Source organism: Myxine glutinosa, chromosome 2 (genome assembly GCF_964187855.1).
Source record: "Myxine glutinosa chromosome 2, kmMyxGlut1.1, whole genome shotgun sequence".
Taxonomy (NCBI): Eukaryota; Metazoa; Chordata; class Myxini; order Myxiniformes; family Myxinidae; genus Myxine; species Myxine glutinosa.
Window position 1 is genome coordinate 142,651,834 of NC_136262.1, and position 25,688 is coordinate 142,677,521.

The 25,688-nt window shown below is 41.7% G+C and overlaps 1 protein-coding gene across 3 annotated transcripts in view; it reads left to right on the plus strand.

Annotated features, from left to right (window-relative positions):
* Positions 1–25,688, plus strand: part of CCDC186 (coiled-coil domain containing 186) — a 188,966-nt gene that overhangs the window by 90,483 nt on the left and 72,795 nt on the right. For all 3 annotated transcript variants that reach the window (XR_013622393.1, XR_013622394.1, XM_078771761.1), the window contains exon 11: positions 16,357–16,612. Coding sequence is in view for 1 of the 3 variants with exons in the window: in XM_078771761.1 (XP_078627887.1) it covers positions 16,357–16,612 (256 nt within the window). In the remaining 2 variants the exon portion in view is untranslated. The remainder of the gene's footprint in view (positions 1–16,356; positions 16,613–25,688) is intronic.

Consider the following 25,688-nt stretch of genomic DNA (forward strand, 5'->3'; position numbering starts at 1 on the left):
AGTCGACCTTGCTTGACGAATGAGCTCCATGCTCAAAAAGTGTTCCAGGTCTTGCTTGTTTTCTGGGAGGTCAATAAATTGCCTCCAGTTGACGGGTAATGGCACATCCCTGTTGTCCACTTTGCGACGTATTGGCCGGGTTTTCCCGGTCCGTAAAATCCGAGTGGTGTCCTTGATGGTATGTGCTTCATACCTATCAAACACAACGTCAACTCTGGAGCAAGTGTCACTGAAGTGACTGAAGACAGAGGCTACGAACCGGTCTGCGAGTTGTCCAAAATTGTGGGCATTTGCAGGTTTGCCGATTGCTTGAACAAGTGCCTGGCCATCGATGATTACACACGTTTTCAGATTTGCTGTCGGCGGCTCTTTCTCTACAGTTGTTCTTGTCTGAAGGATATTTCCGAGAGCTGCTTTGTTTGTGGATCGCATTGCTCCGGATGTGTCTGCAAGTGATAGAGGAACTGGCGAAAGTTCATGGCTGAGGATTTCCTTCAGGTCCACCTCGCGTCCAGCTTCTTTTGAAACAAGCAAGCGTTGAAAGAGGTTACGGTCTGCTTTGACGAGTTTTTGTTTCAGAGTCGAATTTTTGTTCTGGACCTGATACATGCTTTTCAGCGTCAGGCTTTTCGACTGTCTGAGCTTGTCATGGAATCCCACTTTTTTCGTGATGAGACGTAAGCCCACAAATTCTTTCAATTTGTCTTGCCCTTGTGCATGTGCTGTCAGAAGACATTCCGTTATTTGAGGAGAAGCTACATCTCGAGTGGCCAGGCTAACGACAGCTAGATTTTGGTGTTGAAAAATGCCGAATTTCTTCAGTTGGTCGACAATCTTCTGAACATCTTCCTTGTCCCGCTTTAGTCTTGAGGGTCCGGCTTCTTTTACATAAGAAGGGTTGTAGTCTTCATCTGTAGCATGCATGTCCAACATGGCGCTTGTGTCGTCTACTATTCTGCTCCGTTCGTTGAATGTGAGGCACCATTGATCTCTTGCTCCTTCTGATCTCGTTATTCCTACAAGACCACCGGCAACTTTGCCGACTTTGTTGACGTGCTCTAAGGCTTGATCCGTCGATAGCTGATTGAATGTGTTATTGGTTGTCTTGACCACAAAATTTCCATTCATGAACTCCTGGTGAACATCGGGGTGGCTTGTTTCAAGGATCATAATGTCAGCAAGATAAACTGCCCCCCAGCGAGTGTAGTTTGCGTGGTCATACTGAGCAAACCAGGGTAACATTGCAGCAAAGGACGATTTATGTAGGTTCCAATTTCCAGTTCTCTCTGCACGCAGGAACAGCAACAAGATGGAGATCATTTTGATGTACGTCACCCAAAATCTGGTAGTGGGTGGTTGTGTCTCTTGGAAGTCGTCCAACAGTCTTGTTATTCTGGAGTGCTGAACTGCGTCTTTCAGTGCTTTGACTTTGTTGCTGGTCACATCTCGCTCATTGTGTGCTTCCAAAGCTTCTACGACGTGGACTGATAATGTTTGGAGCTCAACTTCTTCTACTTGGTGATCTTTAGCCCATACGATGAATGTCGGCCAGAGTGTTTTCCAAACAGCTTCAAATGTTAGCTTGTGTGCACGAATAGCCCGGTTGTACGATTTGGCCTGCATGTTATTTTGAGCTGTATTCTCTCCAAAAATGGAACTCTCCGCCCACACCTCCGTAAGACCAGAGTCTGCAAAATGATTTCCAATCACACACATGAAATTCTTGACAATGTGGAACCCCCCAAGTCGCAAGAATATCGTTTTGCATTCATTACTGTTTGCCCACTGTATTTCCTTGGCCTTGCAGTACAGCTGCTGGTCCAGAGTAATGACTGTGGACTGGCCAGGATTTATAATGTTGGAAATCCTCAGGCATCGCATCATAACTGTCCACAGCGTGTCGTTCTCGTGGGCCGGGGCGTTGAGGAGCGGCAAATACCCGATTGTGCAGAGCTCGTGTTTGTCTTGTGTTGTAACTTGGTTGAACCCGGTCCACGCTGGCACATCGTCACTGTTAGAGCCATAGATGCGAGAGAGAATCCAGGCCATATCTCGGGCAGAAGCTTCGTCAGACACCTGATCATCTGGGGTAAACATCGTCTCATTCAAGGTGGCTGTGAATTTAGGATCTTCTCGAGAAGATTGGCGAGTGACTTTCTCCAAACGATGAAGTTCGGGAGGGACCTTCAAGGACCTTGACTTTCCAAGAGGAAGTACTTCCTGTTGCTGATGTTGAGGGGTCCCTCTCTGGTAAACTACCATCTGCGTCGCATGAAACGTCCCCATACCATCTAACGTTTCTTCGATAATGTCGATGTTATCAGCAGCGTATTGGCAAAACTTGTTGGATGATATATTTGAAGGGACAGGAGTATTGTTGCAATCTGCGAAGTGTTGCAGATTTTGAACTCCAAGAGTTGTGTCCAGTCTACGTATCTGGTCATAGCTGGGACAGTGTCCTGCGTGATGGATGAGTTCAATCAACGATTTTGAACGTGTTGCCTGATGAATTGCTAGGCCAAGTCCAACGTGTTTTGGTGTGAGCGTTTTGTGCTTCGACACTGCGTAGACTAGGTCTTGACTTATGCTCAAAGCAGTTCGCTTCACAAATTTATCGTCAGCCTGTCCGTCCACTTCCCCAGACAGCAAAATACTGAGGAATAGAAACAAGCTCTCCGGTACAATCTTTTCGGCACTCTCCTTACTAACTGACGTGCAATTATTTAGGCCTGGACGAGAACTGATGTCACCTCTAATGCGTAACGCGCAGTGATGCAAGGTCAACAACTCTTCTGTCTCTGAGCGCGAGAACTGGGTTGGCCTAAGATCATCCATATTTCTCTTTGTCTCCATTTCATCCGAACGCCTTTTCTGTGTCTGAACAGCGATCTTAGATGACAGTGTGGAAAACAACAATTGTGGTTGATGTGGATCGAGTTGAGGTACAAAGTTGATCTGTCCTGGAAGAAGTCGGTGTAGTTTCTCTTTGAGGCGGGATTTATTGTCCCGGTATGGTCCAGCGTCAATGCCGAATTCGCTGAGCAAAGACCTGTACCTTTCCCAAACGTCTAGAAGCGTATAGATTTCACCTCGGGCCAGTCCAGTCGATACTTCAGATGCGACTTTCTCAAAGCAGATATCTCTGGACGTTTGAGTTGTGCTTGTACTAGATTTCGATGCTTTTCTATTGAACTGTACATAACACTTAAGATGATACCTGGCATCAGCAGCCACGAGATCACTTACTCCTGCCAGGCGACACCGCAACACAGGGTCTGTTTGAGCTCCTTGGAGAATTTTGTCAGAACATCAAAGGTAGCGACCAAATACGTTTGTGTGCAACTTTTCTCTTGGCAGAAAAAGCACAAATCAGTGTCCATAATGGACAGTTTACTGCGTAGAGATGGTCTCGGTGGTGAACTTGTCTCAGGTGCACTGCTTGAGGTGGCAAGAGTGCTTTCATATTTTTTCCTGAGTCGAGTTATTTTGAACGAACTTGTAAACGTCGAATAGCAGTCTTTGTGATTCAGGACTTCAGTCTGTTTTGTGATTTCCTTAAAGTCAATGTTTTGAATTCTTTCAACAGTGTGCCAGTTCTTAGAGTCATTGTACTTCTTGCGCTCTGCAGCGGCTTCACGGACTCTTTGAATTCCGGCGTCTCCGAGGTTTCTCGTTGGTTTCTTTGGGTCTCTGTTTTGACAGAAGATGCAGAGGGTCCAGTCAGTACTTGTGTCAGAACTCCGCTTTTGGCTCTGGCATTTTACCTTGGATTCCATGTTGAAGCTCAACTCAGTTCACCACATCCTGCAAACATCAGAAATTGCATAATATGATAGCCAGTTTCTGCCGGCATTTTTACGTGGCGTCCCGACCGTGCCGTCCCATTACTGCCGTAATGTCGAATCCTATAAAAAATTGAAATTTGTGCAGCCCGACTTCACGATAGCCGGACTGCGGGCTGTAGGTATCAAACATTTCAATCAGCGTTTTCCCGTCGCAAAGATGTCCGTGTTCAAGCCAAAAAAGATCAATGCTGCACCTGTATAGCTGGTGAAAAGCTGAAGTTCATCTCAAACATCGGTCATCGGTCTGAACATCAGGCAACACTGACGCTGAATGGAAGCGGAAACACCGGAAGTGAAGCTGACCTGATAACGAGGCACTTCCGGCCGCGCCCAACATGGTGGATACGAACAGAAAATACGTGAATCTTTCCATAATGAGTTTCAAGTTTGTGAGAGGTTTAACGCCTAATGATTTGGTGAAATTATGTTTTAAACACATATGCTAAAATCACATTATGCTAAAATAATTTATTATATAATCTATCTATAATTCCAGTAATCTCTGTGTGTATGTGTGTCTGTGTGTCTGTGTGTCTGTGACCGCTGTTTCTCGACAACCACGGGTCCGATATACTTGAAACTTGCCAGATATATTGCTGGGGACCTGAGGATGTGCCTTTTCAAGGTTTCATATTAATCGGAGAAGTAGTTACCGAGCTATGTCCAAAAAACGATTCAACCAATCAGAGAGCAGTGAGCTATCACGTGTGCCGAACTTGGCGAACAGACTCTGCCTCGGACGGCACATTTGAGAGCGTATTCATTTATTTCACGTTGGCAAACTATGTTGGCGCTATGTTGGCGTTAAACTATGTTTTAAAACTAATTAAAACTAATTTGCGATTCATCGTAACTGCGATATGCGACCTTCCGGACAGTCAAATGAGGACGTCACTTCCGGACTTACGGATAGTCATAGTGACGACGTACTGATGCTGAACGTGGCGAGCAGACGCTGTAAGGTACGATCGATTGTAGTACACGTTTATAATAACTCTGCCGATACAGGCCCGATTAACTGCAGCGCCATCCGAGCTGCGGCGTCGGGACGATACATTCATTGTACGGTCACATCACGCACTTACGGGCACGCCCATGGGCCCATGGGCACGCCCATGCATGCATGGGCGAAGACATTTTTTTTTTTTTTTTGGCAAGGAACGGGCACCCACGTACGGGCACGTCCTAGTAAATATAATTCCAGTAATCTCTGTGTGTATGTGTGTGTGTATGTGTGTGTGTATGTGTGTGTGTCTGTGTGTCTCTGACCGCTGTTTCTCGACAACCACGGGTCCGATATACTTGAAACTTGCCAGGTATATTGCTGGGGACCTGAGGATGTGCCTTTTCAAGGTTTCATATTAATCGGACAAGTAGTTACCGAGCTATGTCCAAAAAACGATTCAACCAATCAGAGAGCAGCGAGCTATCACGTGTGCCGAACGTGGCGAACAGACTCTGCCTCGGACGGCACATTTGAGAGCGTATTCATTTATTTCACGTTGGCAAACTATGTTGGCGCTATGTTGGCGTTAAACTATGTTTTAAAACTAATTAAAACTAATTTGCGATTCATCGTAACTGCGATATGCGACCTTCCGGACAGTCAAATGAGGACGTCACTTCCGGACTTACGGATAGTCATAGTGACGACGTACTGATGCTGAACGTGGCGAGCAGACGCTGCCTCGGACGGCACATTTGAGAGCGTATTCATTTATTTGACGTTGCAATCTGTGTTGATTGTTGTAAGGTACGATCGATTGTAGTACACGTTTATAATAACTCTGCCGATACAGCCCCGATTAACTGCAGCGCCATCCGAGCTGCGGCGTCGGGACGATACATTCATTGTACGGTCACATCACGCACTTACGGGCACGCCCATGGGCCCATGGGCACGCCCATGCATGCATGGGCGGACATTTTTTTTTTTTTTTTTTGGCAAGGAACGGGCACCCACGTACGGGCACGTCCTAGTATAATAAATGATTTTAACATGTGATTAAAACATAATATCTTTGCATCAATATATTTAGGACAATTCATATATTTAGAACAATTCATAGGTATCAATGAGATACAAATGCAACATTTCAGAACCATATTTTTGGTAAAGGTTAACATATTTTTCTTAATAGTCAAATCTGACTATTGTATATAAATATGCACATAACTTTATCAAATATGTATAGTTTGGCATGATATTTGCAGGACATCTTACTGGTATCACTGGAGTAAAATATACCAAACTACACAAACATACCCACAGTAAAAGTCAAGATAAGTCGCGTGATTTGAAAATTAACAGAGTTCAGCTTTGAGATTTTTTGTACATTTTTGTGACTGATCTGTATATAACTTTATCAATTCGTTATGGAATGGCCTAATACTTCTTGGACACTTTACTGGTATTGCTGCGATGATATATGTCAAATTTCAGAACCACAGCTTCAGTACAACTGAAGTTATCAGACATTTTCTAAGTTATACATTTTCTATTTGTCCGGCCATTTTGTTTTTGGTATAAAAAAATTTAAAAGGCCCAAATCAATGGGCATCCACCTGAAATATGTTCAGTATGGGTCATATTAACTAGCTGACATGGATGCCTGCTCCTAACATTCCGTACCCCCTGAAGTGGAATTTGAACATTTTTCCACCAGTCTAATTCAACTGTCCAGAGAACTTGAACAATTGATCCACTAGGTCATTCCATCTGCCTCTTTTTTATCTTTGTTTGCTCTTCTTTCTGCTATTTTTTATATATCCTCTGATAGCCGTTATTGTGGAAAGTTGCAAAACTTGCCCTGATCCAGAAGGAGGATGTCAAGTTTATTCCATTCATACTTGTCAATTTGCTTTTCATCTTCAAGAAACTTAATCATCACTGTGGACTTTAACTGCTGTCTTGTGCTCTTTTTTTTCTTTTTTTCACCTCGGGTCATGATTTCGGGATCCACTCCTGACGACTCCACTCGAGTTATGCTTGCTGTTGCTTTATCAGCAATCGGTTGATGTCGTGAACTTAAAACCACAGTACAGGTTGAGCATCGTCCAACTTTTGATACTGTCTGTGGCCTGCTCCTCACCTTGCTAGACTGACAGATACCTTCCTTGCACACACGAATTGTATTGTTTGGCATGGCACTCTGCGTTGCCCGATGCTTTGCGGGCTGCCCTCCTCCCCTGTTTTAGCGTCTTGGACCATTGAATAGCCAGACATTTTCTCACCCGTGCAACAAGTAGGCTGTGGATGCTTCGCTGTCTGCAGATGTGGGGACGGGGTGGGGTGCAGGTGAGAAATAAATTATCTAACCAGCTGCAGTTTTAGTGCTCCAAGTGACAGATTCTCAATCCATTATTCCAAAATTATCAATCCACTCTCCCAATTTCCTGCTGTAACCAAACATTAGAAGAGGTGCTATTTTTTGCAGATCTTTTATCTTCCAATTATCCACAACTTGTGTTGAACTTACTATTTCCCCAAACTGGCTGCCAAGGCTGTCTTTTAGGGCCAGTCACAGCCTTGGAATGACCTTTATATTAGATTTAAATGCTGTATGTACAGGGAATTTATCTGCCAGTGCCATGAAGTACAGTCCTCTATTACTTCCCTCTTTTGGCCTAGTACAGCATAACCTGAACCTTTGACTGTAAACTTCTCTGCTCGTCTAGTTCCAATTATCCTTCGCCTCCTCCCAATTACAATTTCTCAAAATTGCTTACTCGTTTTTATCTTAAGGCAAGTAGGCTGACACACAGAAGCTTTTCTTCTGGTGTTTATATTTTTCTCAAAATATCTCATAATTCTTTCAATTTGGCTTTCTTTTTCATCCACTCTGATCTTCGCACCCCCATAATCTTAATCAGATACTCTCATTCTTCAGTTGGTAAGTACATTCTGACTTCCTGCAAGCTTTATCTATCCTCTGCCCTTTGTAACCTTTTCTATCATCTCTGGAATTTCTCTCCCGAGTCTGCTCTGTTGTGCTTTTCCGTCCAGTCCCTCAAGACTGAAACATATTGCCATTTCATGTTGTCTCCTATCCCGACATGTTTTTGTTTTGTTTTTGACGTTGTCCTTTCTGTCTTCATGCAGTTACCTCCACCTACTTACCTTGATGTGGTTTTTCTTTGCTGACTTTGCCCAACTGCTTCACTTCACTCTTTTCAATTTGTTCACACTGCACTCTCATTTAGATCCTACATGATTGGTGTCCTCTTTTTAAAAAGTGAAGATTTATGGCATCTTTTTGTGGTTACCTTAAATTGTAGAAAATGCATAATTTTGACAATATGATGTCGAGTTAGTACACTCTTGCCTTTGAGCTGTCTAGTCAAAGTTTGATGCTCCACCTGACTCTAAACCGTTGGATTGGTGCATCGCAGGCATGGCATTGCATTAACACACGCGCTTTTTTGTGATGGGATGTTCAGCTAGGGGGTCATCTGTTAGCCATAATGGCTGCTGGACGTTTAAGATCCAATGGTCTTTCAGGGGCGAGTAGTCGAGTTATCGCCAGCACCAAGGTAAAATTTGAAACTTCTGCCATAACCAGCTGTAATTAGGCATCACAGCTATCGTGCTTCTTTAAAACCCTGTTAATGTTGGGTTTAATTTATAATTACTAGAATATAAGACCTGCCGCTTCGCTGAGGAGAAAGCCAATCTTTGTGTAATTGCAAATAAATAAATAGATTTTGTTAATGAGGAAAAAATCAAATTAGGCATTGGTATCAATGGCGGCCTAGCTATACACCCAGGGAGTGAGGAGAGGAGAATGTTAATGGGATATTCATCACAACCTTTTCACATGCTGAATTGCGAATAATATACAACAACACATGAAGAGGAAGATCAAAATAAAAACAATTTATCGTCCTCCCTCTCTCTGCTTTCTTTTGATCAAACTGTTTGGGATACGTATTAGGCACGGCCATGCCAAGAAACAAACTCTAAGGTCTCCTCGTCTTTGCCTTTGCCTTTGCCTTTGTGTAAATCCTAAAAACAACAGGGTTTTCCGTTTCCTCGGCATAACTGTGATGACTAGTCTATGGGGCAAGAACAAAAAAGGATTCCCTGGAGATCCTGCCCTCCGTGCAGAGATAACCAGCGTGTCGCAAGTTGGCATTTGCAGTGTTGCCACGTGTGCCCACGTACCCATCCATACGCAAACCTTCCTTTTTATGCCTCTGCCGACGAAGTCGCCGGAGGCATTATGTTTTCAGGTTGTCCGTCCGTCTGTCTGTGATAGGTTTTCGTTACCGCGATAACTTGAGAACGGCTGAAAGGATATTGGCCAAACTTGGTGCAGGTATGTATAATGAAGTAAAGATGAACTGATTAGATTTAGGTGTGAAAAGGTCAAATGTCAGACGTCCCGTCAGATAAAAATTCTGTTATTGAGCTGACTTGTGAACCAGTCATGGGATTCACCAAATTTGGTAAAATTATATATTATGATGCAAAGATAAACTGATTCGATTTTGGGGTCAAGAGGTCAAAGATCAAAGGTCATGTTAAGTTACAATTACTTTGTTACCACAATAACTTAAGAACTGCTGAAGGGATCTCTGTCAAACTTGGCGCAGGTATGTATAATGAGGTAAAGATGAACTGATTAGATATTGGGTTTATGAGGTCATAGGCCAAAGGTCAGAGGTCATGTTAAGTAAAAGCTATGTTGCCGCGTCAACTCATGAACCAGTGATGGGATTGTGAACAAACTTGCTATAAGAAAATATATATATGATGCGAAGATGAGCTGATTCGATTTTGGAGTCAAGAGGTCAAAGGTCTGAGATCATGGGAAGTAAAATTTATGTTGCCATGCCAACTTGTGAATAAGTGATGGGATTTTGAGCTTATTTGGTATAAGTATATATGATGCAAGGATGAACTGATTGGATTACGGCATCAAGAGGTCAAAGGTCAAAGGTCATATCAGGTAAAAATGTGATAATTTATGAACAGATGAAAGGATTTAAATTTAAACTTGGTGCAGGTATGTATTGAATGATGTAAACATGAACTGATTAAATTTTGGGGTCAAAAGGTCAAAGCTTAGAGGTCATGTCAGGTAAAAATGTGATAACATGAGAACAGCTGAATGGATTTAAATCAAACTTGGTCCAAGTATTATAATGATGTAATAATATGGGCTTTTGGATTGGATATTGGGATCGACGTCGGTCGACGTATCGCACATCGGTCGACGTCGAAGAGTGTCGTTTTCGTTTTCTTTTTCTTTATTTCTACCACAAACCTTCCTGGGAGTTCCCTGAATCTACTGTCGTTAGGGCCATTGCAATCCGTTAATCCGTTCTCAAGTTCTAACAAAACAAACAGACAGACAGACAGACAGACACGGCTCCTTTTATAATATAGATATTGACGGCATAAAAATTTGGACATGGAATCGCTATGGTGTGGAATAACTGTTGAAGGTTAATGATGTCGCATGTACGATGCCCACATTGACTCATTCAACAACTGCCACAACCGCAGCTGGCAGGGAGACTACCTCCGAGAACGACCATCCTTAAAGTAATTTCGCGTAAAACACGCCTAAGTGGAGAATGTGCTTTTCACTCTGAAGGAGGTGTATATCATGTCAGTTATTAATTTGTGAAATTAACCAAATTTAATCCCCCCAGTGGTTCTCAACAAATCCAAATTGTTGGCAAGGGGAAGATGGCAGGTGGGATGTCCACACAGGCTTGTGAAATTAATTAATAATTGAATAACCACAAGACTAAAATGAACAGGAAACTCCGTATGAAGATGGATTGAATAAACGTGATAACTTGTGCAAACAGCGAAATAACTAATCCCCCGAGGGCTTCAACATGCACGACATGCCATTCACACAGAATCGGGGAATGAGGGAAAGAGCAGGCAATTCGGCATGGCAGTGCAGCAGAGTTGGCCCCACGAGGGAACTGGTAATCTAGCAACGGATAACAGGCAGTGTTTTGCCCCATGGTGTAATAGTCCAGCACCAAGAGGAAAACATGCCGTGTCCCACACAAAGACCCAACTCTATCTGTCAGAACATAATTGAGTGCCTGGCACTCCCTTCAAACTGCCCCTACTGTAAGTCTCCACCCTAGCCACAAGGGGCCAGTCACCGGCTGAGACACCCCACCAATCACAACAGCTGCCGTTTCCCTTTGTTGGTGGGAGGGAACAAGCCATATTGGCCCTACTCGGTTTGACATAGGAGACATGGGACAGGACATCCTCACTCTCTGGCCACGTGAGGTTACAACGCTGTCTCCAACCATAGCACGAACAGGACGACTTTTCCCTATCCATGTGTCCTTGTTACAAACAAAAAAGTCCTCAAACTACACAAACACAAATTGGTAGCTATACCTTAAATATAATAACTTGTATTTTTATTAAAGTTTTTGTGTCAATAATGATCTTTTTTTCCCCCACAAAAAGTTTATTCCAATCTACTGATGGTAATTCCCAACCTACCAAGTACTTCCCAACATAAGAGGTACTCTGCTTTGTTATTGGAGATTGTACTTTGGTTGACTTGAGTTTTAATAATCGCAGAGGATGTTTTGGTGCTGCTGTTGAATCTTGAACTCAGCTTTCCAATGCACATTAATATGGGGGAGGAGTGGGTACAAGGTGTTCGGGGGGGATAAGTGGGGGGTAAATTTAAGACCGAGGCATTTACGTTGTGTATGGAGAGGGGAAGGGCGGTGGGGGAGTTTAAACTTCCACTATATTTGCAAGGGTAATAAATAAATATTCCCTCGAATCAAATTTTATCATGAATAACTTGTTGTCTTGATGAAGGTTAGTGTTGACGTGCATCAGTGGACAGGTAGAACAATGGATGAAATCAACAGGATGTTGATTGAGTAATGAGTTTGCTGGCTGCTGGTGGGAAGCTGAAATTTCGGTCATCGGCCCTTCGTCGGAGCAAAATAGCTGCCCAAAACATCAGCTCCTTGCTTCCCACGGCAGTCAGCACACCCCAATGAATGCCCTGTTGATTTCCTCCATTGTTCACATTTTTTTAAACTTTGCCTTTGATGCATAAAATGTTTTCGAATCGGAAGAGTTTAACAACATCTGAAAATGATTACCATCTCTGTTTAGAATTAACAACTAAAACTACACTTTGTTCTTTGTTGAAGGGCAGTTGTGTGGCTGTAATGTTGGATCTCTAAGCCTTTGTTCATGGATAACATCAAGAGTTTGTTGTCTTTCCGTGGTTTTTACCATTTTGCAATCCGAGTTATTTGAACATCATGTATTCAAATTGTGCTCAGTCCTTTTCTTATTTTGAAGTCGAGACTTCTTGTGCTAAATTCGCTCTCTTTGCGACTTCATCTCGATGTATGAAGAAGTTAGCCTGTGGAAAATGTATACTTGCTTTACATGCAAGTTATTTCAAACCTATGCAGTTTCATAACAGCTACATCGTCATGACGACATGATATGCATGTATTGCCTCGAAGCTACTGAAGTATCTCCTCTTGTTTGGTTGGCTTGAGCATTAATCGCTGCAGCGGATATATTAGTGGTGTGCTATTAAATCTTGAACACAATTTCCCATTACACATTCCTACCAAAACAAGGTGTGTCCATACAATTATGAGTTAAGGAGCGAATGTCCTCCACACCGCCCCACCCCCTCCTCTCATCCTATAACCCCAACAACAGTCTGAAGAGTTAATGGCAGTCTTTTTTTGTATACTAAGTCGAGGCTCGTATAAGAGCTAACACATACAACATATAATAAAAGGAGTGGGAGACAAGAGGGGGAGAGAGAGGGAAACACAACAGTAAAGAACAGGGACATCAGTGGATCAGTGGAAGAGAGAGGGCTGGGGATAAACCAGATGATAAACAAGATAAAAATAAACAAGATGAATAAACATAAACAAGATGGACACGACAAGGAATTTCAGGAAAGAAAACAGGGAATTTGAAGGAGGTGTTTTTGGGGTTTATTAACGGGGGTAGAAAAGATCAAGGTTTTGGATGGGGGAAGATAAGAGATGGTGGGGAACAGCTGTTTAAAAGACCTGGAGGGAGGAGTGGGATTGAAGAGAGTGAGGGAGTTTGTTCCAGAGGCAGGAGAAAAGAGGATTGAAAAAGTGAAGGTGAGCAGAGAGCCTAGATTTTGGCAGTTTAACCATAAGAGGATTGCTGGCTGATCTTGTGCGTCCTGCGGGAATATTTGAGGGACAGAGCACAGACAGAGCAGGGAAGCTAGGCTGGAGAGGTGTCTGTAGAAGGCAGAAAGACCACCAACCTGCCTTCTGTGAGAGAGAAAGGCCCTCAGAATGAGCTTCATCGTGGGAGATACCAAATATTCTGACAGCTTTGGTTTCTACAGTGTGAGGCAGCAGCACCAGCCTAGAGGGGAGAGCAGTCCTCCATCAAGCTGTGGATGAAAGCCTTGTATGTGGTGAGGAGCTCAGGTGTGCCAAGGAAGGACTTCACACAACGGAGGATGCCCAGACGGCGACTGGCTTTGGAGGCCAGCTTGAAAATGAGGTTTTTTTTTCAGGAAAGATCATGGCAGATAGTGAGATCCAAAAGCTTGAGTGACAGAACTTCTTCGAGAGGATTGTTGAGAAAGTAAATTGAAGGTTTACCAGACGGTCTTTTTGGAGAGACAGTGAGAGTGTGAGATTTGTCAGGATTGTAAAACATGTTCCACTTGTTTGACCAGTTTATCATTTTGTCCAAGTTTGCAGAGAGTGAGGAGGCTGCAGACTGCTGATCTGAGGGTTGAGATATGGAGCGGCAGAGAGTGGAGTCATCAGCAAAGAGATAGAGAGGATTTTCCAGAGAGTCGGAGAGATCATTACTCAAGACCAGAAAAAGCACAGGACCCAGAACACTGCCTTGAGGAACTCCAGCCTGGACAGGAAGGGGAGATGAGAGAATTCCATTCAGGGCCATATGTTGACTGTGACCGGAGAGGAAGTCTGCAAGCCATGCGTGGAGAATTCCATGGATACCATAGGAGGAGAGTTTGGTGAGCAGGGCGGGGTGCCAGACCGTATCGAAGGCACGTGATATGTCAAGGGAGACGGCTCTGATTTCCTGTTTGGTGTTGAGGACCTCCATCCATTGTTGAGACAACAGAAGCAGCATTTCCAGAGTAGAGTAGAGTAGAGTGGAGTCTGAGTCTGTTCTGACTTAAAGCTTGCTCAACCATGATACAAGTTATGTTGTAAATAATCAGAATATACAACAGTGTCTCCAAGCTGAGTTTAATCAGAATCAATCTCCAGCAGTACCTGGAAGGAAATCAACAAGCATAGTATCAGTACACTATAATCATATGAGCAAGAGTGGGTATGACATCCAAGCAAACAAGCAAGCAATATTCAATGTAGTTCCCCTTACCATCCTAGGCATACACATGAATAACACATGATAAATGTCACAGGACTGCCCTCCGCACTTCGGGACCAAGATCTTATAGTGGCCATACAGTGGACAGTAGTTGTAATAACACCTGGATTATAACTTGTATTCAATTTCACTACAAGTTACAAGTGCCATAACCTCACTGTTAGATTTTGCTATTTATGACCTCTGTGTCTTTTGCAAAATTTAAAACGTTGCCAATGGAACCATGAATTGCTTTTAACCAGGTGGCATACCATTCATTTATTAGTTTTCTTCCCTCAGGTAGTGTGTTGCCCAAATAATGTATCCAAACTAGTTTGAGCAATGTGATGGAATCTGAATCAATTGTAGGTGTGTCGGTGAGTATTTATATCGTGAGACCACAGCTTGCCTTATTGCTGCAGTAACCAATAAGTTATTCAATGTGTTAATACAATTGTGTAAGCTGTACTTACTGGAAGGCATTGTGGGCTTACTTTCCTGAAATATATTGATTCAATTGAAAATGCAAGATTTGCTTCAAAACATCAATATTATTATTATTTCCCCTGATATTTTAATGTTTGTTTGCAATGAAAAACATGCTTATGGAGGGAATGCTGTAAAATAGTGATTTAGTACATTACATTGAAGTTGTGCACCTGATGACTTTTGAGCATGTAAACGTTGTCCTTCCTTTGCATGTAAACAAACCCATCGGACGTCTTACAAATTCGAAGAAACGTTTAATGGTGAGGGAAGGGAGGAATTGTAAGCTTACATATGATCTGGCAGATTAGAGGACACAGACATCGAAGATGTGAAGCTTGATATAATCCCACATCTGCTTTTTAATAAACACTGGCCAGAATTATTATTTTATTTAAAACCAAGTGCATCCTTCCGCTGGGGCGTTTGAAACCCTCCGTTTTGAAACCCTCACAGCCTGCTTTATACATGTGCCTGCGTACATCATTTTTCAGTGACGTATGGTTCATACAATATCGTGCAGTCATTCCCCTTGGAACGTCACCTTCGTTAACCATCAACCTGATGACCCCACGCTGCTCCATAATGGTGCACTCTTGTTGGACAGCCATGTTTATAACATGATTACGAGCACCACACTCCAGGAAGTCTGGTACCAAGTGATCAACAAATGATTTACACTTGTGCCTGCAATATCACACGTAATTCAATTATATTATACACATGCGCTATTAGTCACAGTAAAAGTCTTGTTTTTAGTCATTGACAATTCTGATGGTCATATTGTCGATTTTCTCCTTGAGCAACCTCCATAAGTTATCCAATATTTTTATCCGTTGCATGTGGACCCTATCCTGTTGACGCCATTGTCATCTTGTGATCGTTATATTGCTGTTCAATCACAAAGCAACATGTCTGTAGCGTTTCCAAGAATCCATTCCCATCAATTTGAGCATTAAAATTGAAGGGGCCATATCGTACTGTTTTTGGGGATAGCGCAACAGACCAATCCCTTCTGGAGATGAAGATATTCGCCTAGATTTTGTCATTTGAAAAAAAAAACCATACAAGATCTTAATCACGTCTTTCTATTGGCATGCAATTTTATCACGCCATTGTACCTCAATATTACATGTAATTATAACAATATTACATGGGTAATAAATGTAAAGCAACAACGAAGGCTGGAAAGGGTGGAAATGTGAATGGTTCGGTGGATATGCGGAGTATCGTTGTGAGAGAGGAAGACAAATGATACAAATGATGAATTGCGAAAGATGATGGGAATAGAGCCTGTGATTGATGCTGTGAAGAGAAACAGGCTGAGATGGTTTGGTCATGTGTTGAGGAAGGATGAAAGTGACTGGTTGAGAAGAGTGATGGAAATGAATGTAGAAGGAAGTGAAGGACGGGGAAGACCGAGAAAGACTTGGCTAAAGATGGTCGAAGAATAAATGCGGGCAAGGGGTTTAACAAGGAGAGATGCAGAAAATAGGGCAAAATGGAGAACATTGTCATGGGGACCGCAAGGCTAACCCCTGCTCTTGCTGCAGGGAAAATGGCCTTAAAATGCCTGTTGTTGTTTGTATTGTATCTCAATATAATGAATAGATGTAACGTCTGTATGTCTTGTGTTCATTGCAGTGACTTGCAAGAACAAGCCAGTCTTCAGGCCGAAATCGCTTTGCTGAACAGCACGGTGGTTGATCTGCGGCAAGATGTAGCAGGAAGTCGGGAGCGGGAGGCTGAGCTACTTGGTTTTACTGAGCGCCTGTCCAGCAAGAATGCTCAGTTGCAGTCAGATGCCAACGACCTGTGCTCCACCGTCGACCGCTTATCTCTGCAGGAGGTTGAGCTACGAGCGGCGCTGGACGAGGCCATACGAAGCCGCAACGCCCTGGTAAATGTTGACCAAAGAACGCAATTTCTCTGGTTGTTACTTTTCGCGTGCGTCGTATTACATGTTGCTCAACCAAACTGAACCTGCTTTGCTTTCAGCAGATATGAATTGTTTGTGAGGAGGTGGGGGGTGGTTGGTGTTGTTTGCAATATGGGAAACGATTCATTCCCAAATATTTGTGAAACAGAATGTGTAGTTGCGTTTTTTGGCATTGCATCCTAAACAAAAATATTTCTTCAAATATTGGAAGAACTATGACAGGACCTAATTGGCATTTTCATCTTCCAGGATGTTTTGTCCAACTTAACCTTTTCTTCTTTGTGCTTACAATTTCTCCCCACCCCACCCCACATTTGTGGTTTATTTGCCGAAGCATGCACCTTGGTTTTTCCTGTTATTGTTGTAATTATTTGGCATATGCACAACATGCCTTTGCTTGTGTGCAGCTTATTTTAGAAACATATGTGTCAAAGCGTACATCAGTTCAGACGTTCAGACGGTGTACTTTTTGAGTACAGTATGTATTGGTATGCAGCTGAATGATAGTTTTGGTCCGCTTTCAGGAACGTGTTTGTATCGCTGGGACTATTTTGGTTGCGTGCCACTATCTCCAGATCAAGCTTTGCTTCCTTGACTGTGGCGGGAATATTTGTTTGTGCATGACCAATTATTTATTTATTTGTTGTTTTTTTTTCTTTAAACTCTGTGCTTAATTTGTCGTGCTGTTAACCCTTTGAGTACAGGATTATTATTTTTTGATAAAAATACCCCCGGTACGGAATTAATTTGGCATTACGGGAATGCAACCATGTACTGACGATCTATTTATAGGTATAGTCGATAACGTGTAGTAACATCATCCAACGTCATCCGTACACAAAACTTTTTCGCGGGTTGCAGCACTGGACGTCATCCGTACTCAAAGGGTTAATATGTATTCCTCATCTGGCAGATAGGAAAGACTTTGCTCTTTGAAGCTTTTCGAAAATTATTTTTAAGAAAAAAAGAATCATTTTAACTGTGGAATGATTTTCTCATGAGCACGATGCTCGTGTCTTCCTAGCATTCGATCAACAAACTCCATTCGTGGAAAACGGGAATTATCATTGATGCAAATATAGGTTATTCAGGGTAAAATTATGCAATTTTGTACCAACCATAAATATTTGCATGTACTCAACAGAGGTTAACTTTCAAAATTTTCACAACAGCCTTTTCATCTAAGACTTTTCTTAAAGCAAGTTACTTTTCGACCAGTCCCTCTTTGGTGTGTTTCACCGTCTTTTGTAACATTCCCATTATACCTGTGCCTATGATGTGTCTGATTGCGGTGATCATCCTTTTTACCTTGGTTATACTCCGGGTGTGTGTAAGTCACAATGGGATTTTATATATTCACCCCTGTATGCTTGTCTGTGAGCAGGATATCTCAAAAAGGTATGGCAGAATTCAGATAAAACTTGAACAGGTTGGGTGTGTGTGTTACAAGGACAAATTAATTCAATTTTGGTGAAGATCCGGGTCCTGATCTGGATACTAGAATTTTTAAAAGCGATTATTTTACCCTCCAGAGACGGGGACAAAACCCATATATAGCGCTATATCTCAAAACGTTATGGACGGATTCAGATGAAATTGGTAGATGAGTTGCGTAGGTGACCAGAACAAGCCGATTATATTTTGGTTCAGGTCTGGATCCATATCCGGCCTATCATTGGGATACAAAACATAAACTGTTCAGCCTGGTGGAGGTATGCGCGCTACTGAGTTCTCGTTAACTTTGCGGATTGGCTTGATTTTGCTAAATATGGACATCTTCAGACATTTAGTCCAATCAGCTTGAATTTACACACCTGCACACACGCATTATTCTTACCATAATTCAAAACCATGTCGAAGTTGTCTTTTGTTTCACCATTTTGTTGGGTATACATTATGGCATCTTAGTTTGTTTGTGGATGTTGCTTGTATTGGGCTTAGTCTTACAAAAGTATGTGACTGTACTCAGAATGTTAGCATAATTGTTTAAGTAGGCATTTTAGATGATCTTCAGTTGGAAGTTTACAAAAAGGTCGGATTATTTGTTTTGAGTATTTAGGGATAACAGTAGGAGCTTTTCTTTAGAGTCAGCTTAAAGTACCCAGGTGATGTGTTGGATTAGTAGATGGACACAGCCATAAGTAAAACTTTCTCACGGCACAGTTTGGCATGCTTGAAATATCGTTTCCCCCAAATCAACTCTGTTTTCTAAACTTTCCAAACAAAATAAAATAAAATGTATTCATGCTAAAACAAAGTCTCCCCCAGGTATCTACAGGAAGTGCACGGTTCACCAGCAACCCCCTTCCAGTAAACCTACCTAAATCCAGGATCACTGGTCACCTCCACTCATTGTACACTGCTCCTTTCCTATGCCATCAACAGGTGCTGCATGACATCATTGCTGGGCACTAAAGGGGGCTTGGCCATGACGCACGCTGAAAAGGAGTACTCGGTTTTCACTCCTGTTGTTTGTTTGTTTTCTTGTTTGTTTTCTTGTTTGTTGTACACCACTCCTTTCCTATGCCATCTCCAGGCGCTGCATAACGTCATTGCCGGGCACTGAAGGGAGCTTGGCAATGACGCACACTGAAAGGGAGTACTCGGTTTCACTCCGGTTGTTTCTTTGTTTGTTTTCTTGTTTGTTGTACACCACTCCTTTCCTATGCCATCTCCAGGCGCTGCATAACGTCATTGCCGGGCACTGAAGGGAGCCTGGCAATGACGCACACTGAAAGGGAATACTCAGTTTTCACTCAGGTTGTTTGTTTTCTTGTAACTTGCAAAATCGAAGATTTTCAAGTATATTGGTCGGTTGCTGCTGTTATTGTCTGTTTGTCTTTGTCTGTTGGTTTGTCTGTTTGTCACCGGCCTACAGGTCACAATTCTAAACTGATCGTCACGGAACTTCACCAAGTTGTAGAGGCCGTCACACTGGAGAAGCCTATCGATTTTGAGGTCAGAGGTCATCTGGAGGTCAATTTTCTAAAATCGCCATTTTTAATCCGATTGACTTCAAAATTGAACAGCATTTGTATATTGTCACTAAATTGGGAAACCAACTATTTCTGAGGTCAAAAGGTCAAAGGTCAACTCAAGGTCAAATTTCCAAAATCATTAATTTTCATCTGAAAAACTGTCAATTTTTATCCGATTGACTTGGAAATTCAACAGCATTTGCACATTGGTGGATTTTGGGAGGGGGTAGATTTTGCAAGTATCGTGCTCTGCATGACGTCTTCTTGTTACTTGCCGGAAAAGATTCCGGCAAGTATGTTGATCGGTTGGTTTGTCTGTTTGTCTGTCTGTCTGCTTGTCTGTCTGTGCGCAGCACTACGTCTACACCATTGCACGTAGAATCGCCAAACTTTACACACATATTTGTCTTGTCCTGGAATAGACTGTGCCCAATTGATGATGTCATCGGTCACTTGGTTCGGCCGCTATCTTGGAAAAACCGAAAAACCTTGCACCTCCATATCTCCGAAAGTGCTGAATTGAAAAAATTGAGACATGGCTCATTGTAAAGAACTCTCCATGGGGAATAAAATATGTTAATGATGATGTTATAGGTGCGTCCATTATGACGTCATAATTCAACAAGTACAAAACTTCATCTGATCAAGATGAAATTTCTTGAGCATAATCTAGGAATAAATTAGTTTTGATAATGATGACAAAATAGATGATAGAAAACAAATAATGATGACGTCATCGGTCACGTGGTTCGGCCGCCATATTTGTCCAAAATGGCCGATTAAAAAAAAAGTATAATCCGGCAAGTCCTCAGTCTCTGACCGATTTTTCATTTGTTTGTTTGTTTGTCTGGGCGATATCTCCGGGCCATCCTTTGAGCTAGGAAGCTGAAATTTGGGCACAATAGTGAGCAAGTGCTTTGACAAAAATGTTTTTTTTTCTTTTTTGATGAATCAATTAATTGATTAGTTATTTAATTATTATCGATTGCCTGGTGTTGGGCTAGCGGCTAGGGTGCCGGTTTAGGATCCTAGGATCCTGGGTTCGAATCCCGGTCGATCGCTGAATTAACGCCAGGGGGGTTGACTCAGCCTGTCATCCTTCCGAGGTCGGCTAATTGAGTACCGGTTCAACGGGAATTCCCTGTTTGTCGTAAAAGGCGACAAAAAGGGTTGGCGGCAGGAAGGGCATCCGGCCGTAAAACATTGCTTCAAAAAGGGAACCAAAAAACAACAACAACCACGGTCCCCGAAAAAGGCCAACCCCCGCTTTGCGGGGAAAAATGGCCTCTAAAGGTGGATTATTATATTATATTTATAATTAAGTACTTATTTATTTCCTTTCTCATCTGGCCAATATTTCAGGCACCTTTTGAGCTTGGACGCTGATATTTGGACATAACAATGACCAAGTGATTTGGCTGTAAAGGCTATTTTTGATTTATTTATTCATCAATTAATCGATTATTTATTTAATTAGTCGATTAATAACTTAATTTATTAATATTTTTAACGTTACAGATTCGGATGAAACGGTGGTGGTTTAGATGTTCTATTAGCAAGTTGATTTATTATTTTATGATTATTATTTATTTATTTTCATTATTAATTATTTATTTATTTTCTTTCTCATCTGGGCAATATCTCAGGCACCTTTTGAGCCTAAGGCGCCCGGCAATGCTGTGCTGAAGGATATTTATTTATTTGGCATGGGGGTGGTGTACTTTGAATGTATCTGTACTTGTTTGTTCCTCTTTTTCCCCACCTGTGGAACCAACTTACACATTCTATTCACTCTCATTCTTCCCTCCAGATCTTCAAGAAACCTGTTCACAACCATCTCAAATCATCCCCAATCCAAAACCAAAACCATGATCTTTTCAACACCAATTAAACCACCCCATCCCTCCCAAAACTTTTTGATTTTTGTATCCATCCCGTCCACACCTTGCATTCTCTCATACCCCTCATCGTTACCCCCATCCCTTCTTTGTCCGTCTCCGTCTTCTTTCTCTCTCGGCACTGCTGTTGGCGTTTCCCTTTTCTTCTACTGTTCTATTTGTTTTGTCAGGTCCTGATATGTTCTATGTTTCGCTCTTTAATGAGTTTTGACTATGTATACAAAAAAACAACATCATTCAATGTTAGTTTTATTATGCGCAGGAGAAACCAATTACAACAAAGCATTTTTGTAGCTGTAATCATAATTTAACCTTCAAAACTTGAAATGTCTGGTTAAGCTAATAGCTCAATCAACCTTAAGAAGACGATCAAATTTTATCTGCAGGGCGTTCTTCACCAAAGGTGTTTTCCTTGCACACCTTTTTCTTACCTATCGGATAAGACATTTATACCAACTATTCTTAAAAGTGTATTTATATTTAGTTAAAGTATTCAGCCTCTGGGGTTACTGAAGGTTGCTGTTTGGATTTCATCATGTGTTCTTTACTTGTCCAATAAGACGAATAGTTTATAGGTTCCTGCACGAAGTTTCTTGTTTGTAGAGTCTTAAACTGTACATCATGCAAAGCAAGTGTTTGCTGAAGCCTTAATGACACTTACAGGGCCTTCAGAAAGTATTCACACCCCTTGAGCTTTTTCACAATTTGTTGTGTTACAACCACAATTTAAAATGGATGTAAATGAGATATTTTTGCCACTGGTATACACATAATACCTCATAATGTCAAAGTGGATTTTTTATTTTTAAGAAATTTCTACAAAATAATTCAAAATTAAATACAGAAATATCTAATGTAAGTATTCAACCCCCCTTAGTCAAATACGTAGACGCGCCTTTGGCAGCTTCGAGTCTTTTGGGTACATCTGTATCAGCTTTGCACATCTGGATTTGGGGAGTTTCTCCCATTCTTCCTTGCACATTTTCTCAACCTCTGTCAAGATGGATGGGGAGCGTCGGTGAACAGCAATCTTCAAGTCTTTTCACAGATTCTCATTGGGATTCAAGTCTGGGCTTTGACTGGGCCACTCAAAGACTTTCACGTTCTTGTTCTGAAGCCATTCCAGTGTTGCTTTGGCTGTGTGCTTGTGGTCATTGTCCTGTCAGAACGTAAATCTTCACTGCAGTCTTCGGTCTTTTGCACTCTGAAGCAGGTTCTCATCAAGGATTTTCCTGTATTTCACTCCATTCTTTGTTCCCTCTATCCTCACCAGTCTCCCAGTCCCTGCCGCTGAAATGCGTCCCTATAGCCGATAGCATTTCCTAATGATGTAGCTCACTGTGCTCTTGGGAACTTTCAACTTTCTAGAAATTGTTTTGCACCCTTCCCCAGATCTATGCATTCTCACAATTCTATCTCGGAGTTCTACGGACAGTTTCTTGGACTTCATGGTTGAGTTTCTGCTCTGACATGCACTGTCAACTGTGGTACCTTGTACAGAAAGGTTCGTTTCTTTCTAAATCATGTCCAATCAATTGAATTGACCACAGATGGACTCCAATCAAGTTGTAGAGACATCTCTAGGATGATCAAAGGAAATTGGATGCACCTGAGCTCAATTTGAAGTGTCACAGCAAAGGAGTTGAATACTTATTGGCTAAAGACATTTCAGATTTTCATTTTGTATTATTTTGCAAAAAAATTCTTGAAAAAAAGAATTCCAATTTGACATTATTGGGTATTATGTGTAGATCAGTAACAGAAAATCTCAATTTAATCTATTTTCAATTCAGACTGTAACACAACAAAATGTGCAAAAGTAAAGGGGTGTGAATACTTTCTGAAGACTTGTAGTGTCTTTGCGTGTGTCAAATTAAATGATCGTTGTATGTTTCACTTTTTCTGCTTTCAATATTATTTTGCAGTCATTTGTACCTAATACTTTCCCATACAAATAATTAACTTTGCTTTGCAATATAGAGCTTCTCTGCAGTTAATGTTGTGTTCTTTCATTAGGTAAGAGTGCAGGTGTACCTTTAAATTTTTCTTTGAATTCCATACAATTTTGATGAAACAAGTTAACAAAGCGATACAGCACACAAATTTAAAGTTTGCTCGAAATGTTTTGCATGCCGTTCACTGGTTTCTTTTAAAAGCCCTGTGGCATTTTTCTGAGATGATTGCGAAAGTTCAGCATGATCAGAGCCACCAGCAAGTTGGCGCATGCTGGTCTGAAGGCAAAAACGTCGTGCTAGACCAGATCTAGACTTGCAGAAAAATAAACTTCACCCTCGAGGAATGCATTGTTATTTTAATTTTGTGCTTTCCTAATGACCCAGTCTGAAGAACTTGTTTTTACAATGGATTGCTTTTGTTTCATCCTACGCCTTAAGATGTGACTGAATGTTTACTTGCTTGACTTTGCCAAACAAAAGAGGAAAATACGTAAGACAACTTCACAAACTGACTTGTCATTCTTTGAGTCGCAGATGCCGTGTCACAGTCGTCCTTTCATTTTTCGTCTGATCTTCTGACTCTTCAAATTTACTCTTCCGCCATAATTTCAAGCTCTTCATTGTTTGTAATTAAATCGATCTCTTTGGGGGTTTGCCGGAGTTATTTCTCCCTTGGCACCTATTCCTTTTCCCACTTTATCTCTTTTAAGAACACTCCTTAATGGCATGTGGTGAACCCTTTCAGAAGTATTGTCACCTTGTTTGATATCTTTAGATCGTGATATTGCTACTATTTGCATTTAGTTCCAACCCAGGCAGCACACTGATGTTGTCCCAACGTCGGCAAAGGTTGGAATGTGCGCAAGAGGATTTCCGACATTTGTCCCACGTCAGCAACATGGGGTAAAAGCAACGTTTATGCGCCAATATCTGTCCAACGTCAGCGACATAGCATAAAAGTGTTGGCTTAATGACAATATATTGATTGTAAAGCGGCGTTGGGCCACCGTCCGCAAGCCAATGTCATGCCAATGACCAAAAGTGCATTTTGGCCACTGGAAAAGTTACATTGGACGTTGGTCTGACCAATGCTAAACAAATGTCAGTGTGTTAGCTGGGAAGGTTGCTGTTATACTTTTGTACACTTTACTTAGGGGCCGTCAAAATGTAAATTTACATTTTACTGTTATACAAGGAAAAGGAAGGTGGTTGGGAGGGGGAGTACCCACTTGTGTGACTTCAAATGCTTTTTAATTCTTAACCTGTTATTGATTGCAAAAAAGCAAAACACCCAGATAAATTAGATGGAGAAAATAAACCCGAACATATTGCGTCCAGTTTTCACGGCATCACTACACCACCAGGCCTCGTGCCACCATGCCTATAGCTCGATATAAATCGTCACACGCATTATACTGTACTGATGTGTCATGCCTCACTTCACAGCCGGCCACTGTGATTTCATGGCTGACCTGTGCTAGTGGTACCCCATGTTACCTTTTCCACTTGTGCGTGTGTACACATTGCTTCACGTGTCGTGTTTTCAATGAGTGCGTTCACTCTGGACCTTTGACTTGACAGTGTGTTTAATTGTTCCCTAAAACTGCGTCACGGCTGCTTAGCTGTCACACGTGGATAGGGTATATGTTCTTCGTGGACACCAATGTGTAAAACATCATGGATACGTTAGCGGGGATTTTTAAATACATTGCAAAATTACCCACCACCGTTCATAAAAACACTAACTCTCGAGGAGCATTTTTTTAAATGTGTGTGTTTGTGTGTGTTCGTTAACTCGACAAAGGACGGCCTTTGGGTAAAACTGTTCGGCTTAAGCAGATTTCTAGTAGCAAAGATCACAAATGACATCAAAATGCATATTTTGTTGCTTTAATAATACATCTGCCTGACAACAGTGGTGCAGCTTAGTTGACAAAAGGGTTAAAATTTTAAAACGTTTATTGAAGTGAAATGGTGTATTGGAGAATAAAAATATTACACTTAAATGCAAAAACATTGATGGTACATTATATAATCTTGTTTTGACTCGTCACAAAAAGCCGATATATATTTTTTGACTTAAAGTCTGATTCCATTATTTTTCTCGAAAAAAGCTGAAATGTACTAATATTTGGGGGAGAGGGAGGACGGGCAGTCTTAGTGTCGTACGTACTGTGAAGATGTTTATAATTTTGCACAGCCCCTT